Source organism: Rattus norvegicus, chromosome 10 (assembly GCF_021556685.1).
Source record: "Rattus norvegicus strain SHRSP/BbbUtx chromosome 10, alternate assembly SHRSP_T2T, whole genome shotgun sequence".
In the NCBI taxonomy this organism is placed as follows: Eukaryota; Metazoa; Chordata; class Mammalia; order Rodentia; family Muridae; genus Rattus; species Rattus norvegicus.
The window spans coordinates 47,587,445-47,606,655 of NC_141543.1; the positions used below are offsets into that span (position 1 = coordinate 47,587,445).

The window sequence follows — 19,211 nt, forward strand, 5'->3', positions numbered from 1 at the left end:
GTCTGGTCACAGCAATGTCTAACCCCAGCCCTGTCCTCATCGTCTTTGATCAGAGACCTTACTCATTGCACCTCTGATCCCATAAGTGCCGATTTTAAGTGATCAACTCAACAGCCTCAATGAAGCATTCAAACAAAGTATTCCAAAAAACAGGTCAGGATGGGACACATACTGGGAAGACAGGCATAGGCTCTGCACACTGACCTAGAGAATGGGAAGCGGGGAAATGTGTGGAATCCTTCCTCCATGCTGGTGATCCCATTGGCCAGAAAAGTATAATCTTATGCTTGTTTTACATATGTGTTGCAGGGAGGTTGAGACAAGCTCTTGCTATATAGCCCAACTTGGCTTTGAACTTGCAGTGCCCCTGCCTCAAGCTCCTAAGTGGTGCCACCATACCTGACTATCCATTAAAATATTACAAACAAAATAATGAAAATCCCCAAAATGGAGTAACTTACCCTGGCAAGTTTCTCTGGTCGGGAAGAGACATGAAGCTGAGCAATCAGTTCTGTTATCTCCTTGGTAAAATCTTCATCCCCTGAGAACCAAGAGCCACATAAAACATTCAAGAAACACTGTCAAGAATGGTGTGCTGCCTAGGTTTAAGTCAACTTGTTCCAAGCTGAGTCATCTGACCTCAACTGAGAAAATGTTTCCATAAGATCAGACTGCAAGCAATTAGTGATTGATGGAGAAGGGCCCAGCCAATTGTGGGCAGTACCAACCAAGCCCTGGGCTGGTGGTCCTGGGTTCTATAAGAAATCTGGCTGAGCAAGCCATGAGGAGCAAGCCTGTAGGCAGCATTCCTCCATGGCCTCTGCATCAGCTGCTACCTCTAGGTTTCTGCCCTGTTTGAGTTCTCATCCTAGTTCCCTCAGCACCGAACTGGTACCTAAAAGTGTAAGCAAGATCACCCTTTCCTCCCCGAGTTGCTTCTGGTCCTGGTGTTTATTACACACAAAACATGCAAGCAAATAGGGGCCATGATCACAGCAAACCAGACATCAAAACAAATGACAATGCCTTCCTCTTTCTCATCTAAATCCTGCCACTGGCCCTGGCTGAGTGGTACAAAAGATAAATCTTAAACCACAAAAATCTTTAAGCGTGAACATCTATAAGAGTATTTCTTAATCATAAGTCCATATTACACAAGGTCAAATCAGTTCCCTTCTATGCCTACTACTTCCCCAGAAACAGCCCCAAGAATTCTAGGGAGCCATCTTGTCTCTTTTCCTTCAACTGTACTTTTGCTCTCTCTTGATAGTTAAGGCAGAGAAAAAAAGTGATTTACTGAACGCCAGTGTGGGGATTTGGGAAAATCCCAAATTTTGGGGAGTCAGGAAAAGCTGTTCTCACTGATACAGTCTTCACTCGCATAATTCCAGTAAACAACTCCCAGTCACAACCTACCGTGAAAGGACACAAAACCTGACCTCCACAGTCATTTGGTTTCCCCAACTAGGTGTGACCGGGTGTAAGGGAGGGCTCTGCCAAGGAATTCACAAACTAACCAATGGCACAGAGGAAAGAACAGGAATCTATGTTTACCGCACCTAGCAATTCTACCCTGACTCACATTTTAGGTTGTTAGTAATAGAACATTATGGTAGTGTATAAATTAAATTTATAAGCATTCAAATATATTATGTCTGAGTGACCAAAACTCTATTACTATCAAACATAATGATGAGAAACATATTTGGCAAATCTGCCACGTTCTGCCATACAGAACTGACTACACAAACAGTTGCTGCATTAGAACAGAAGTAGCTGCTGAGCATGAAGCTCAGTGGTGAGTGCCTGTCGAGATGCACGGGTGGAAAGGAAACAATGCTACTATTTAAGGGGAGGGGCTGTGGGTAGAGGGCTCGGAAATGAAGTCTAGAAAATGCAGGGGTTGGGGTTGGGGATTTAGCTCAGTGGTAGAGCGCTTGCCTAGCAAGCGCAAGGCCCTGGGTTCGGTCCCCAGCTCCGAAAAAAAAAAAAAAAAAAAAAAGAAAATGCAGGGGCTCATGGGAGTGAAGACATCCGGAGCTGAGCTCTGCACTCTCTCCTCCTGCTATTCCCGAGTTTCTGTCTTAACAGCATCAGTGACATACAATTAACTACCAAGTCACTGAAGCATTTTCCACCAAATCAGAGACAGAGCAGGCAAAAGAGTCACAGAGGAGAGCTGGGGCTGGGCAGTCAGGAGGACTGTGCTGAAGCCGTCACCATGTTTTCAAAGTCTTCGTCCTTGCAAAGGTAAGAAGGAATATCACAGACTGTTCTGTCTGTTCAGAAAACTTGAAGCCATCAGAACAGTAAAATAAATACATAGATACATACATACATGCATACATGCATACATACATACATACACGCATGCATACATACATACCAGTTTCTAATTACTGTGCAAAGCCCAGCTGTTGACTAAATTGAAGACATTAACCTCACCATGTACAAATGACCTAAACTAGGCTGGCAAACAAGCAGGAACCGTCGCTCTACCTTGGCCTGCTGAGAACAGTGGAAGAACCTGCCTCTCACAAAACCAAGGCTGTTGTACTGGTTTCCTGCCGAGGCTTTTCAGATGCAGGTTTTCAGCTGTTTGTTTATATTTCTAAGAGTGACAGTGACAGGGAGCACTTGTTAGGCACACACTACACGCCTAATATAAGTATATTTAACCTTCTCCTCATACCACCACCAGAGGAAGTAAACCATCTTCTACCAAGATGAAACAAAGGCTCTGTGACGAGCCTCTTCTAGAAGTCGCACAGCTTTGTGAAAGACTCCGCGGAACCCAAGTCTAACTTTAAACCGTATCAGGCGGGGCACTAAACTCGTGTCTCCGGATCTCCAGACAGTTTTTAAAGAGTATATTCACGACCATTTCTGAACACAAGCTGAGCCTTCACACAAACTGTCACTAGTGAGGCATTACAGATGAAGTCAGCTTGGCCTCTGCTCTTCTCTCATAGAAAGCACCTTGTCTTACCAATGCTCAGTCAGATCTGCTCTTCCTCACAGAAGAAGCCCTCAGACCCTGTCCCAGGGGACCTTTGCTTTCCTCTCGTAAATTAAGTTATTTGGCTTTCCACTCACAGCAGATTGGAAATGAAGAAATCAAGTGAGACTGAGCGCTGTCTCAGGTAAGCTTCCCACACTCAACAGAAGTAAAAGATAACCCCGCAGAAGGAAACAAGAACACACAGCTCTGAAAAGCAATCACAGAGGGCTTTTAAAGCATTGCCGGTTGGCATAATTCACCTAGAAATTCTCAGACCATAAAACTCTGTGGCCTCCCAGAAGCTTTTATTTTAAATGCAAGTTAAACATGTTTAAAATTAAATGTCTAAAGTATTATTCATTAACAATAATAAATGCACTGTAATCAGGATATAGTGTATAAGAAAAGAATCTATTTTCAATTTTAAAAAGAAAAGAAAGGGGTTGGGGATTTAGCTCAGCGGTAGAGCGCTTGCCTAGGAAGCGCAAGGCCCTGGGTTCGGTCCCCAGCTCCGGGGGAAAAAAAAAAAAAAAAAAAAAAAAAGAAAAGAAAAACAGATAATAATAAACCCAGGCTGGAAAGGTGGCTTCTCCGGTAAAGCGCTTGCTGTGCAAGGATGATAACTTGTGTTCAGAACTGCAGCACTCACATAAAGAGCCAGACACAACAGCTCGTGTCTGTAATACCAATGCTGGACGCAAGGCCAGAAGGACACTGGAAGCTCACTGGCCAGCCAGCCTACGGGAGTCTGGAGATCATGTCTAAAACCCATGAGATGGAAAACAGTAGAGGAAGGCACCCATCACCATCCTCTGGCCTCAGCAAGGGCATGCACATGGGCATGAACCACCCAACACACATACACACACACACACACACACACACACACACACACACACACACACAAAGTGGTAACAACCCCACCACTTCTTAATAAAACAAGCTTTTTTTGAAACAGGGCTAATGACCAGAAGATCTTGCCTCCACCTCCCAAGTGTATATGATTGTGGGAACTGAACCCAGAGGTTCACACGTGCAAGCAAGCACTCTACCCACTGAACTACACTGCCAACCCCAATAAAACATAACTTTAAGGAAAAAATATATCTCCCATAAAAAGAAAAATCATTGAAAACAATGTCATTGTTTTATATCTTTGTGACATGTCTAATAGCTAGCTTAATGAAAGATTCTCTTATGCAGTTTTTATACTTAGCCTGTTAAGACAGGACAAGCTTAAAGGTGGACAACATCCAACCATGCAGGGATGCATTATTGCAAAGGCAAGATGCATTTTAATGACTTTTCAGATAATAATAATTACCCTTTAATAATCTTGTGTGTGTGCACGTGTGTGGGCACAAGCATCCCAGCCAAAGAGGAAGAAGGAGAGGAGGAGGGAAGGGGAGAGGAAGAGAGGAAGAAAGAGGAGACCAGGGACACACATGTGTAGAAGTCAGAGGATGACCTGGGTGAGAGTCCTTGCCTTTGTCTCAGTGTCCTTGTTGCCCACTGTAGTAGACTAGGCTAATTGGTCTGCAAGCTTCTGGGAATTCTCCAGTCTCCACTTCCCATCTCCTGTGAGGGTGCAGGGATCACAGAAGCCCTCTACCACACTGTGCACACTGTGGTGGTTTAAATATGAATGCCCCCACCCCCGAGACTCATGTGTTTGAATGCATGGCCCATAGGGAGGCACTGTTAGGAGGTGTGTCCTTGTTGCAGGAAGTGTGTCACTGGAGGCAGGCTTTACGGTCTCATATGTGCAAGCTATGGCCAGTGTGACACACAGTCTCCTTCTGCTGCCTGTGGATCAAGACATAGAATCCTCGGCTCCTTCAGCACCGTGTCTGCCTGGATGCTGCCATGCTTCCCACCATGATGACAACAGTCTAATCCTCTACAGCTGTAAGCCAGCCCCATTAAACACTTTCTTTTATAAGAGTTGCCTTTGTCATGGTGTCTCTTCACAACCCATGCTCAGCTTTCACCTGAGTTCTGGAGACTCGAACTCAGTCCCTACACATGGCAAGCATTCCACCCACTGAGCCATCTAACTAGCCCCACTGAATAATTTTTAGTACTATAGAAAAAACCAAGATGGTTATTTCTTAAAGGATAGTTGCAATGACCTGAATGCACCCATATTACAATACACGATACCCATAAACCATATTTCCTGACAATTTTGCAGAACAGGATGGTTTCAACATTTACACTTTCTAAAAATATACAGACACGTACATTGTGAACAGGAAAAAGACAAAGGATCACCACCTTCTGGATAACAACCTTTCATGCTTCAAGATGGGACCAGGGGTTACAGAAGCGGGAAAGGCACAGATGAAGCGTCTAACTAAAGGCTGACAGTGAGCACCAGACAAACAGGACAGAAGCGAACACAGTGGCTCTCCTACGGAAACAATACGCTGAGACACCTGCAGGTTACTTAGGAAAGTGGCAGGGCCCTGCAGGCAAGGGTGTGAGGAAAGCATGGCGAGCCTGTGACAGAGTGCGTGGGGGGTCACCCACTGGCTGCAGAACCCTGCATTACCTTGTCTCTCCTCCTCCTCTTCCTCACAGAACTCTGCTAGGGAAAAGGCTTCTTTGAGCTGCTCTAGCTCAAGTCTAGTTGTCTGTAGTTCTTCTCCACTCAGAGAACTAAGGATAGATTTCACCTAAATGGATATGAGACAATTAAAATTTGTAGGAAAAAAAGCTCAAATACAGAAGAGTCCACAGGTCAAATAAAATATGAATTATAAACTAACCAGTCAACACAAGTATTTCTGGATAGGGAAGGGGAAGCAGCATCACACTATATAGCCCAGACTAGTCTTGAACTCTCAACTCTCCTTTCTCAGCCTCCTGAGAACTGGGATTATAGGCTTGTACCACCATGGCTAACTCCATTCCTTAAAAATTTTTAACTTCAGAGCTGGAGAGATGGCTCAGAGGTTAAGAGCACCAGCTGCTCTTCCAGAGGACCTGGGTTCAATTCCTAGCACCCACAGGGCAGTTCACAACTGTCTGTAACTCCGGTCCCAAAGGATCTGATACCCTCACCCAAAAATACATGCAAGCAAAACAACAAAGCACATAAAATAAGAATAAAATATTTAAAAAATTAATTCAAGAATCTAATTTCTACAGAAAGGTTTAGAGAATCTGGACTTTCTAGTATAACAGATATCTGAAAACTATTAGTGCTTAACAGCAGCTTAGAAATAAAAGGAAATGAAATGGTCTTGAACTGGGCTGCAGGGATGGCTCAGAAGCTAAGAGTGCTTGCTCCTCTTCCAGAGGACCTGAGTTCAGATCTTGGCACCCACACCAAGCTGCTCAGTACCACCTAAAACCTCTGGTATCCTCTCCTGGCCTCTATGGATACCTGCAGCATAGGGCATACACACACAAATACCAAAAAATAAAAATCCTTAACCAGGTTTGGATAATGTTTACCCTTAACCCCACCACTCAGGAGGCAGACAGCAGGTCTCAGCAAATCTGAAGCCAGCCTAGTCTACACAGCAAGTTCCAGGCCAGTTAGGGCTACACAGTGAGGTCCTGTCTCAACATAAAACAAATCTTAACACGAAAAAAACAAACAAACAACAACAAAAAGCCCCGAGCCAACTAAAACCCAACAGCTAACTCTATGCAAACTGGCAACTTGTCAGTAAGGGTTTTGGCAGCTAAAGCCAAAAAGACCACAGAAAATAAATAAAATAAATAAATAAAGGCAGGCAGGCAGGCAGACAGACAGACAGACAGACAATGGAAAATGACAAGGGTGTTAAAAGTTCTTATTTAAACCCGCCCTTCCTGTGTAATTAGGACAACCACTCTTGATCCCTCCCATCACTTAGCTCACAGGCTGGTTTGTGCTTGCTGTGTAGGGCACTTCCAAACTCTCAAGCCTCCACCAAAACCACCTCACCTTCCAAGTGCACAACAGAGGAGCAGTTGCAGCATCCCTTTCGTACAAAGACTGCTTCAGGAGGGGTTTGGGGTTGGAGTACCTTTATTTCACTTTCTCGGGAAAGCATCTCCAGAGCTTCTAGATGTGAAAGGCCTTGAAACTCATCAAAGAGTAGCCCATAATGAGTTTTCTTGTCTGTTTCCATGGTTACTTCATTGGAAGGCCACTGCTCTTCTTTATCCTTTGCCTCTCGTAAAACCTAAAAAGAGATTGAAGCGTTGTACTGCACCAAGTAATGAGAGCTCAAGAGTGCGTTAACAGAGCAAAAGGGAGCACAGCTGCTCAGGCTCCATTCAGAGCACAGCCCCGTCAATCCTGGCATCACAGGCAAAATCCAAGAAGCTTGGGACAGCGGGAATAAGTTATCCCACAGCATCTGATGCTAGACAGTGTAAATAACATCCAAGACCCCAGGTGCTGTTCTGCGGGGGGTTTAAACACTAATCTAACAGCTCTGGCAGGGCTTAGCATTTCTCTGCTGACAGAAGGCTGCTCAAAAGGGAAACGCAGGAACAGCTAGAACTCCTCTATGCACTGGAGCTCGCTACCCATCCCACAACCCCAAAGGATCCCAAAGAAAATAACACTAACAAGGTTTCCAAGTTAACATCAGCAAAAATCAAATCAAAACACAAACAGGGAGTGCACAGGTGAAGGAAACAGAACCTGTGACAGTGTAGAATTCCGGATCATCAGGCCCTTGGTTCTTTTAAATCCAGGATCCCCTTCTGCTATGACATCCATTGTCTTCTTCCCAATGAATTCCAAGGCATCCAAACCTCCACTGATAACGCTCTTGCCCTAAGAAAGCCAAAAAATTCCATTAAAACAAATTTCTGCAAAATTCCATTACAACTAATTGACGGTTTAGGAATGGCTATAGAGTATGGGGCTGCTGATACAGGCCTGCAGTCCCAACTACTCAGGAAGCTGAGGGAGGAAATCATCCAGGTACAGCAAAAGCATATCCAGTAAACTCCAGGCCTGTTTGGGCAAACGGTAAGAACCCTCCTCAAAATAAAGGTAAAAGGCAGCTGGGGATGTATTACCAGTTTAGTGGCAGTGCATTTGTCTGGCATGTGTGAGGCCTTAAACTCAATCCCAGCACCAGGAGGAAGAAGAAGAAGCAGCACCCAACAATACCAAGCACTAAGCAGCCTAAAGAGCAGCTAAAGCAAGTACATGCTGCTCACCCAAATGCACACAAAAAGAACCGTTCAGGGAACCTAAGAGTCTGTACCTGCTGCAGCTGCCTTACCCAGAGTCTTAGAGTTCCCATTGCTGTAAGCAGACACCATGACCAAGGCAACTCTTATAAAGGACAACATTTAATTGGGGCTGGCTTATAGGTTCTGAGATTCCTTCCATTATCATCAAAGCAGGAAGCATGGCAGCATCCAGAAAGGCAGGGCGCTAGAGAAGGAGCTGAGAGTTCTACATCTCAATCAGAAGGCAGCAAGGAGAAGACTGTCTCCCATGTGGATAAGAAAAAGGTCTCAAAGCCTACAATGACACACCTCCTGCAACAAGGCCACACCTCCTCCAACAAGGCCACACCTCCTCCAATAAGGCCACACCTCCTACCAGTGCAGCTCCCTGGGCCAACACATACCCAGGAAATGCATAGAGATGGACTAGACGACATGTCGAGAGTGTGCAATGCAACACTCTGTAAGAGATTATACTGGAAACAGAATTGGTATTTACTAACTGTGGGGTTAAGGTGACCAAGTCACGCTAAGAATACAGCAAAGCTGCAACATGGACGCATCAAGACACGATATGTGAAAACTGGATGGACATCTACGGCTCCATTTATACAAAGCTGAAGAGCAGGTCCAAACTCACTCAGGACAGAACAAGTCCCAGTGGTGGCTGCTAGCTAAGCTGGGGAAAGAACACAAGCCTCAAGATGGGAAAGCAATGGACCCACAGGTTTCTTACCGTGGTTGAAAATTAGAATGCTATGAAAATTCAACTAAATATATGGCATCACATTCTATATTGCATGCCCTATTTCAAAAAGTTAAAGATCCTGTCTCAAACCAAAAAAGTTTAAAGTAAAAAAAAACAAACTAAAAATACTAGCCACCTTCCCTCATATAGGAAAGACCTTAAGAGCCCTATCGTTTTTCAAACATTCTCATCATCTAAAATTTAGCAAGTGTTCATTTAAAAAGATCACATGTCCCTTCTGCTTAAAAGATGAAGATATAAGAGAAATAACTTTTTAAAGATTTATTTTGCATATGTGAGTGCTCTGTTCTCAAGCACACAAGAAGAGGGAATCAGATCCCATGACAGATGGTTGTGAGCCACTATGTAGTTGCTGGGAATTGGAACTCAGGACCTTTGGAAGAGCAGTTAGTGCTCTTAACTGCTGAGTCATCTCTCCAGCCCCAAGAAATAACTTTGTAAAGCAGAAACACTTCCTAAGGACACAAAGCTAAGACTTGCTAGTCCCTAAGATAATCTGTCACTCTACGGTTCACAATCCACTTGTCTGGCTCAAGGACACAGCCCATCATGACAGCACAGGCCCCTACACCTTTTCTTACCGTGCTCTGCACAGCTGTTGAGATGGTCGAGAGCATCCCGAATGGCCCAGACACTAGTAAGCTTCCATTCTCACTGGCACTTGTTTCTCCTAAAACAGAGAAGGTATATAAACATGAAAGAAAGGATCATTCATTGCTTTAACAACAAATATGTGGTTTTTAAAAAGTCAGACACTGGGGCTGGAGAGATGGCTCAGTGGTTAAGAGCACTGACTGCTCTTCCAGAGTTTCTCAGTTCAATTCCCAGCAACCACATGGTGGCTCACAACCATCTGTAATGGGATCTTTGTGCCCTCTTCTGGTGTATCTGAGTCCTCGTCTGTGTGACCATGTATTCATATACATAAAATAAAATCTTAAAAAAAAAAATTAGACACTTTTTCTCCACACAAGGCCTCAGGCCTTTCTGTATTTATTTTAAATCATTTGTTATGTTACAATAAAAGATAAGGTAGACAGTTTTCTTTTTCATTCACTTCATTTCAATAATAAAAAAGTTTGTCTCAAACAAACTAAAGACTGATATGAAATCAGACTGTATAATGAGTGATCTCATAGACACAAACTTCTAGGTAAGGGGAAACCATAGAAAACAGGCAAGTGACTGACCAGGGATAAAAGTTACATGAACCTTTTTGGTCATTAAAACATTCTTATAATCCATGAGATCCAGGGGAGTACAGATCACGGCGTTCTATTGACTATGCCGCATAAACGTAAGTACCTCTGCAAACATCCAAATATAAACTGCACAGCTAACAGTGAACCGCAGGTCACTGCCGTAGAAAGTGGTGCTCAATGGTTGTCATCAAACAGACCCGCATCATGGTGTCCATGTCCCACAAACAATCTACTCCATCTTATTAACTTAACCCTGTAGAAGTCAACTTTGGGGCAAAGGCGTTGTGAAAATGTGTTCATGTGTGTAGTACACATGTAAGTCATGTATGTGTGTGCATGTGGAAGCCAGCGGTTAACCTGGGATGCTCTTTAGGAAAGCCTGTTTTCTGAAAGTCTCTCTCACTGGGGCCTGGGGCTCACTGATTAAGCTAGGCTAGGTGGCCATCGAGCCCCATACAGTGTCTTCTCTGTCCCTTTCGAACAGTAGTATTACAGCTCTTCTTACACGGGTTCTGGGGGTCAGGGACTCAGGCTGTAGCACGCATGCAGTTCAGACTGAGCGACCACATAATCTGAGTGCCCAGTCTGAGACACCCTCTTGGAGGACCGCTTCTGTTTCCAGCTACAATGTACTAACTGCTCTTGGACTCGCCCTCCTACTATGACAGCTATAAAACTAGACAAGAGGGAAGAGATGACTTCAGAGTCAGACAAGGAGATTTTGGTCCAACAGAAAGGAGAAACAAAATGACTCCTGGGACTGAATTGGCTTGCTATTCAGAAGAACTTTCAAACTACAGGGAGGGAAGGGCAGAGATGAGAGACAGTAGGAGCTAAGGGGACTCTGTCACCCCAGAATTCTAAGGTTCTACAGAAACACACACGCTGAGTGCCTCGCTATGACTGCTGCTCTGCAGGGAATTCAGTACACAGGCACAGGAGACTCCACAGGCTGGGAAAGAAACTGCCTTGGAGCAGTGAGCTAAACAACCTTCAGAGCTCGCACTAGGCTAAGACGCCTGGCTTCCACCCTACCGAGTGGACTCATTAAGTACCTGGGAAATGGATGGAGCCCACAGAAGAGCCAAGCCTTAAGCAAACCCTTGAGTAAAGGCTACTCCAGATTCAGCCTGAGCAAGCACACTAACATTTTTGGTTTTGTTTTGAGATAGGTCTCAGGTTCTCTATCCTTCTGCCTCCATTTCCTGACTGCTGGAATAACTGCTTAGAAACATTAAAAGATTCATTTAAGCCACACACACCATAACTACCTGCAAACGAAAGGAAAGCAAAGATGAGATGGTCCTCTAAAGAAACACAGATCCCTAAAAGATGACCAAAGCAGCCTGGAGATGGTGGCACAAGCCTTCAATCCCAGCACTCAGGAGGCAGAGGCAGGCAGACTCTTGAGTTCGAGGCCAGCCTGGTTGGAAAGGACTTCTTACCAAAAGTAGTCTATTCTAATTAGGCAAAGTTCTATCATTCTTACTGAACTACAATCTAAGCCCATGGACTTCCACTGAGTAGAATTACTGTCACGCCTTGAGTCTGAGCCCTACTCTGCATTCTCATCTTCAGAGACATAAAAAGAACCAGCACCCACTAACACTCCTGTCCTCACATTTTCACACTCACTATAACACTTTCACTTGTAAGACATTAATTAACTCTATGGCTATTCCACCAGGGAGCTCACCATGAAGGACTTTAGTTTTTCAATGCATGTCTTGGCCCATGGCCCTGGGTAGTTGATAGCCTCCAGTATGAAGATGACACAGTTTACATCTAATGCCACTTCTAACTCCCAAACCCAGGCTTCTCTTACTTATACTTATGGCCACTACAGCATCAGCATAAGACCCAGTTTTTTTTAGATGTACTTTTACTTATGTGTGAGTCTGTGTGAGTAGATGCTATGTGTGTGCAGGTGCTCTGAAATCCAGAAGAAGGGATCAGATCCCCTGGAGTTGAAATTATAGCTGAGCTGACTAATACAAGTGCTGGAAACCAAACTTCAGTCCTCAGGAGAGAGGGGAAAAACTCTTGGGGTTGAGTCACCTCTGTAGCCCCAAGAGCTATTTCAGAATTATGCTAGGAACTGCTGAAGAAGAAACTGACTCTCTTCCCAGGGAGAGATGGTAGGGGAAAGTCACTTCCTTTCTACTTCATTCCTGGCCTTGAGCACATTCAGTTATAGTATCATGTGATGAGCCGTAGAAAGCATAAGGAAAGCCAGGTGTAAGCTCTGAGCTGTGATCCCAGCACCTGAAGGACTAAGGCAAGAGGACTGCGTGACTTCAAAGCCAACCAGGGTAAGAAGGCAAGAGGAAAGGGCTGGGGAGAGAATAGGGAGGAAGAAAGAGAGAAGGGGAAGAGGAGAAGAGAAGACAGATAGGAAGAGGAGGGGAGGAGAGGAAAGGTTGTCAATACAAACAGTGCCTCAAATTCACACACATAGCCTGTGGGGCCATATCTGTGTAATGTGAGCTTGTCTCTTGGCTGTATCTACACTGCAGTCAAGTGACCTAACTTTATGCCAATCTAATTCTCACTCCAAGGAATTCATAAGTGGGAACAACTGGAGCCAGATAGTTTCTGATATCATGTGTGCCAGAGCTCTATCAAGGTGGAGCTGGAGGAGACCAAAAGGGAGCCAGGTGGCTTCATGGGAGATGAGAGAAAGAAGCAAAGAATAGACTGGAGAGATGGCTCAGTGGTTAAGAGCGCTGGCTGCTCTGCCAGAGGTCCTGAGTTCAATTCCCAGCAACCACATGGTAGCTCACAACCATCTGTAATGGGATCTGATGCCCTCTTCTGGTGTGTCTGAAGACAGTAACAATGCATTTACATATATAAAATAAATACATATTTTTTTAAACAAAGAAAAAAGCAAAGAAAACAACAGTGAGAAATAGTATGGCCCCTAAGGGATAGAAAAGTAAGCCTGGCCTTAAAACTCTCCTGGTCCCTAGTGGTAACTGTGTCCTTTGGGTATGAGTGACTGTAGGTTTCCCTCTGATCCAGACAAACCAGAACAGAACTTCTTCTTCATACAAAAACCCAAATGAAAACAAACCAGCTAGCACACTACGATCATTCTGTCCAGCCACGACAAACTCAGACTGGGCTAACTCTACTGATGGGAAACCTAACTATGACAGACACAACGGCGAGCTCTTCTCAAAGGCCATGCTCGAGGCCTTGCTGCTGAGTGTTTACCAGCCTCTGAGCCACTTCATCCATGCAAAAGTGCAGTGAAGAGGCACATGCATGGCAGTGGGAGACACAGCTGGAGTTCAATGTCCCAGACCCTCTTCCTCACAGTCTCAAGATGCCCTAAGTGTCAGGTACTGACTTAGTATTATCACCAAGTGCCAGTGCCAAAAATGAACTTAACTGTCAGTTCCAACCGAAACCCCAAGCACATATACTGACCTGCTGCTTGCTTGACTTCAGCTGAAATTTCAGTGGGGCTAGGAATCCCAAGAGAAGTCTCTGCCTTCTCAATGACATTTGAAATACCTTGTCCTAACGAGAAAAACAATTAGCATTCATGTGCTGTGTGTTGTTACTAAAACTGAAGAAACAAATAAAAATAATAATAAAATATGCTTATTTCTAAAATCATGGTCACAAGACATTATTTTCATGATAACCCATCCTTGTCATCATCTCCTTACCAAGCCCAAAAACAAAACAAAAATCCCACCGACTTATCACTAAAAAGTTGGCTTAAATGAATCCCTAGACTTCAGCTTACTAGTAGAGCACGGCATAAACCCCAGTGCACGCACAAAGTAAGGAAATGACCCACGGTCTTACCTACTGTAGCTACTGTAGCTGAGGCTGAGGAGAGTAGAGACTTGCCCCAACTGCCCCAGTAGCCCCATCCAGTCTGAGATGCATCTTTAGAAGCAGTCTCCTGCTGTTTTCCGGTGAGAGAAGGAACAAGACAAAAGAAAACAGAAAGTTAGAGGAGGCTCAGAAGTACACAGACCAAGGATCTAATCATGAGAGAAGCATGGGTTGGCAAATTCATGCCTTGTGTCAATCCTGCTGGGCTGACAGATGAAAGCCAGCAGCACATAAATACCCTGCAGCAAATGCAATCCCTGATAAAGGTGCTGCTGCGTCAAAGAGCGACATGTTATAGCTGTAAGAAGAAGGGAACGCCACTGTAAATTAGTACTGCTCCCACATCCCTTCTAAGACTTGTATGTTTAAATCCCCAAATTTTAATATAGGCTACGCTGGCCCCAGCCTGTGTAACCTGAGCAGGAAGTTCAGAGGCCTCCAGGTCACTGGAAGGTCTGGTCTCTGGTCTTTTCCGGGTGGACACTGCAGGCTGACATTTATTCTCTGGCTTCTCTACTGGCTCGCAGTTCTCATCTTTAAGGATCGAGGCTGCTTCGGTCACCGCTGGAGTCTCTGTAGCATCCTTATCTGCCATGACTGCAGCATCACCTGCTAAAACAAAAGCCCGACAAGAATCTACTGATGCCGGTTTCTTTAGTACAAACTATTTGCCTAGTGTTTTTGAGACTTTCAGATTCATATGCTACTACGACAACACAAAGAGATCTACCTCCACCCAGCTCCCCATCAGAAGCTGACATGGCTGAAATTCACCAGTGTCCTCCCAACTCTACTGTTCTTACATGCGCCTTTATGTGTACATTAGTTACGTAAAACGTTACCACAGTCACAGCCGTCCCTTGGTTTCTGCAGGGAACTGGCTGCAAGAACCCTGCAGACAACAAAATCTCGGTGGCCACATCCCTTCTATAAAACGGACAGCGTGTGCGTATCATCAGGAGCATCCTCACAGTTTCATGACCTCTACTTCATTTGTAATGTCTAACGCCATATTTGACACTTTGCAATGGACTTAAAACACTCTTGGGAACAATGACAAGTCTGCACAGGTTTAGGACAGATGAAACTTTTCCAACTGTTTTCTCCTTATGATTAGTTAAATCCACAAATGCTGATTCCCAGACACAGAGGGTCAACTACTTAACTCTATTGAGCACCAGTGGCAGGTAAGGCACAAATCAATCCGAAGGATACCTGGGCCATCCTCTCTGTAGCTAGACATTTCCCACATCCCTTTCAACCTATAGCAACCAACCACTGATCTGTTCTCTGACACTGACATTTTCAAGTCATATACACTGAAGTATACAGATTATCCTTGGAGTGACTTTTTTCATTCAGCTTAAGTCCCTCTGTTCTGCTATGGTTGCATCAAAAGTCCCTTTCAATTTCTCAATAATTTCATTGTGGATGGGTGGGTGGGTGGGTGGGTGGATGGATGGATGGAGATAGATGATAGAAGATAGATTGATAGAAGATATATGCATGCATACATACATACATACATACATACATACATACATACATACATCACAAGGTATTTGCCCATTCAAGGTAATCTGCAGTTTCCAATATGAGGCTGTTATACAAACTAAAACAACTTTCAAAGTTCACGTACAGGTATTTATGTGAACATAAGCTTTTTCTCTGGGATAAATGACTAAGACTATATTAATAATATGGGTCATAATAAGCCCATGCTTATTTTTATATGTAACTGTCATCTTTTCCAGAGTAGTACAAATAACCAAAAATGTCTGCATTCTGGCCAGGTTCCCCCACTACCACCACCTTGAGCCATTTTTCTAAGTATGTGGTGGCGGTGCACTGTGGCTTCTGTTTCAGTTCCTCGAGACTAACGACACTTGACACCTTTTCAGGGGCGTATCTGCCATCTGAATAGTCTCTTCAGAGAAACAGCTAGCTGCATCCTTGCACGCTTTGCTTAGGTTGCTGTGTTGTTTTCTGTTGAGTTTTTAAAGCACTTGATGTTCTAGGTTCAGTCTCGTCCCAGTGTAAAACTTATCTTCATTGTCTTATTCTGTTTTGCCTTTTGAGATAAGATCTCCCTCCTTGCTGAACACTAGCTTATGGCAATCCTCCTGCCTCAGGCTTCCAAGTGCTGGAATTACAGACATGAGTCACCACACCTGTCTTTTTATTATTTCCATGGGGTCTTTCACCAAGGAAGGTTTTCATTTTTGATGAAGCCTGTTTATCAATCTTTCCTTTCACTAGACTGTCCTTCAAAGATTGTATCATTAAGCATTCATTCTTACTTCAATTTTTTCCAGAGGCTGTTTAAACCATGTCAGATCAGCGTTCTACTTTTTAATATTCTTTGTAAATATTCCTAATGCTGTTTTGATAGTTGGGCCATCTGATGTAACCAAAGCATCTGAATTCCATTTTTTTTTTTTATTTCATTTACTCTGCTATGCCAGGATCAAACCCAGGACCTCATTCATGCTAAGCAAGCTCTACCACCTAAATACATCCACTGGTCCCTCAGGTCAGCTTTGGAATAGCAATATTATCCAACTCAATCCCTTCCGAGAATACAGCTCTTTGGCAATTAAAGCCAACATGTCACTGGTACTTACACTAAGAGAAATACTAGTTTACAGAATAACCAGCTGTCATCAATGAACACACATGCACATATACAACATACACACCAGGTATGCTGACGTATGCACTAAGTGAGGGATAAATCCAACTCAAGCAATCATGCTTCTAATGTAAAAAAAAAATTTTTTTTTTACAAGAAAGGCGGACGGGGTATAGCACAATAATTGAAGCACGTGCAAAGAATACTGCATGCTGATTGGCCTTCAGTCCCAGCACTTAGGAGGCAAAGGAAGACCTCTGAGATTTCAAGGCCAGCATGATCTACACAGCGGGTCTTAGGACAGACAGAGCTGCATAGTGAGACTGTCTCAACACGCACACACGCGCGCGCGCGCGCGCGCACACGCGCACACACACACACACACACACACACACACACACACACACCCTGAAACGTAAAGAACAAAGAAGGCAGCATAAAGCATAAGCATCAGAGAATGATTCCTAAAGTATATCTAGAGACGTGGTCACAAACTAGAAATCTGTTAGCTAACCAAAGCCTATAGGTGTTTTTAATTAGTCCACACCGTTTAAACCTTTTTTCAACTGGTTGCTAACATTTAAGGTCTCATCTTCCATAGAAAGAAATAGACGTTTCCAGGTCCCCTTGTAAAAGGCAATGCCACAGGGGCATCTGAGTAGATAAGACCTGTCTGGTGGCAAATGGCCGCCGTTGAATCCTTTTGCATGAGAACAGTATTCTCTCACACTCTACTATCTCCAAATTCCTATTACCCTTTTATAGTAATTCAATCAGACCCTGCACGCATCTGTGTTTGTAAAGTCTACCTTAAAGATGCTTAAGATGTTAAGGAATGAAAATGCCAATGAAATTAAAAAAAAAAATTAAGGGTGTGATGGTGAATCTCAGTTGCCAAACTGATAACCTTAGAACCACTAGAGAGTCCTCTGGGCACATCTGTGGAGATTGTCTTGATGAGGTTAACAGATGCAGGAAGACCCATCTACTGTGGGTGGCACAAGTCCATAGGCTGGAATTCCCAAAGGTAGAGAAAGGAGAAAGCTAGCTGATGGCAAACAGCCCCTGCTCTCTGCTCCTAGGCTGTGGATGCAATGTGACCCACTTCCTATGTGGCCTTCCTGCCACTGTGGACAAGTGAACTGTGACTCAGAATACGCTTTCCTTGTTTTTGTCTGAGTATCTTATCACAGTAACAGGAAAGTAACTATAAACAAAGGGTATGGAAACAACACAGAAGAAAGGTCAGCAGCCCACGAAGAGTCACCTAGAGTAATGACCATATTAGGCAAGGTCACAGGCTAGAAAGGTGGCTTAAGACCGTGTCGCCTAAACTATGTGGGTACATGATATCCACATATTAAACTGTCCCAAAAACTCATGGAGGAAAAAAACCCATATACAAGTACCAACTGCCATGCAAACCAAATCAGAAAAATAACTCATTCACTTATTCATGATCAGAAAATAACTCATTCACTTATTCATGATCAGAAAATAACTTATTCATGATCAGAAAAATAACTCATTTACTTATTCGTGATCAGAAAAATAGAACCTTTTGCATATGTACCCCGCTCTGGAGGCAGAGATGATATGTAAGGCAATTTCTGCCCCAGTCAGTCCAAAGGCTGATCTAACAAAAAGACACCAACATGCTTGCACAAAGTTCAGAAGGTGTTCTTGTAGCTGTGTAAAAACTGTTTTAGAACTCCCTTTTTCTTCTTTCTCCGAGTTACAACCTACAATAAACAGCCCATCGATGAGCTCGATGTAGGCAAATCGAGCATACGTATTGCGTAAGTTCGTTTAAATGTTATGAAACTAGACCATTCCAATTAGTAAACTCTGGTTATCACTATTACTTCACTTGCACAACGAAGATTTTAATGAGCATCGAGGCCTTGCCAAGCGTTTAGGCTGAGCCAGGAGACAAGATTTGTTTGTGTGGTGATGACCCTCTCCACCGTTCCTGTAAGTTAAGATTAAACACATACCAGACATACGGAATTGTACTATTTAATGTTTTCTGGGTAGTCTGGGGCAAATGGGTTTTCCTGATTGGAGGAGAAGGATCCAGGTGACTGGAGAATTCGAACGAGGCGCCTCACAGTCGAGACACACATAAGCCCAAAGCACACGCGTTCCCACCGCTTTTACCCTGAGACAGGCGGTGCGACTGGCACGGCTGACTAGCTGAGAGCCCGGCCTGGGGTCAGCGCTGCAGCCTGTCCGTGCGGCGAGGAACCCCGGCTGCAAGCAGCGGCGGACTCCCGGGCTAACGTGGCCGGTCTCCCGTCTCCGCACGTCCACACGCAGGTCCCACCCCCAGGCCTGAGGTAAACAAGCTCTCGAGCCCCTTAGGCCTGCAAGACCATCTAACATAGCCGGAAGTGCTGCAGCCCCTCAACCCGTGACCCCGGCGACCCCAGCCTTCGCCGCCCTCACCGGGAAGCCCCGCAGTCCCGACACCGCCCCTCACCGCGGCCACCGCCGCCTGCTCGCCGATCCGACAGTCACGGAAGTATTCCTGACCTCCTCTCGGAGGCGGGTTTGCCTTCA

The 19,211-nt window shown here is 44.4% G+C and overlaps 1 protein-coding gene across 16 annotated transcripts in view; it reads right to left on the reverse strand.

The window, feature by feature from the left end:
- Fam114a2 (family with sequence similarity 114, member A2) overlaps positions 1-19,200 on the reverse strand; it is a 34,867-nt gene extending 15,667 nt beyond the window's left edge. For 2 of the 16 annotated variants that reach the window (NM_001402011.1, NM_001402010.1), the window contains 9 exon segments: positions 462-541; positions 5,556-5,679; positions 7,024-7,182; positions 7,650-7,784; positions 9,542-9,630; positions 13,598-13,690; positions 13,985-14,087; positions 14,433-14,626; positions 19,098-19,200. In NM_001402011.1, coding sequence (NP_001388940.1) covers positions 462-541; positions 5,556-5,679; positions 7,024-7,182; positions 7,650-7,784; positions 9,542-9,630; positions 13,598-13,690; positions 13,985-14,087; positions 14,433-14,612 — 963 coding nt within the window. In that variant the 5' untranslated portion in view covers positions 14,613-14,626; positions 19,098-19,200. 16 annotated transcript variants of the gene reach the window in all.
- Positions 19,201-19,211: the final 11 nt, after the last annotated feature.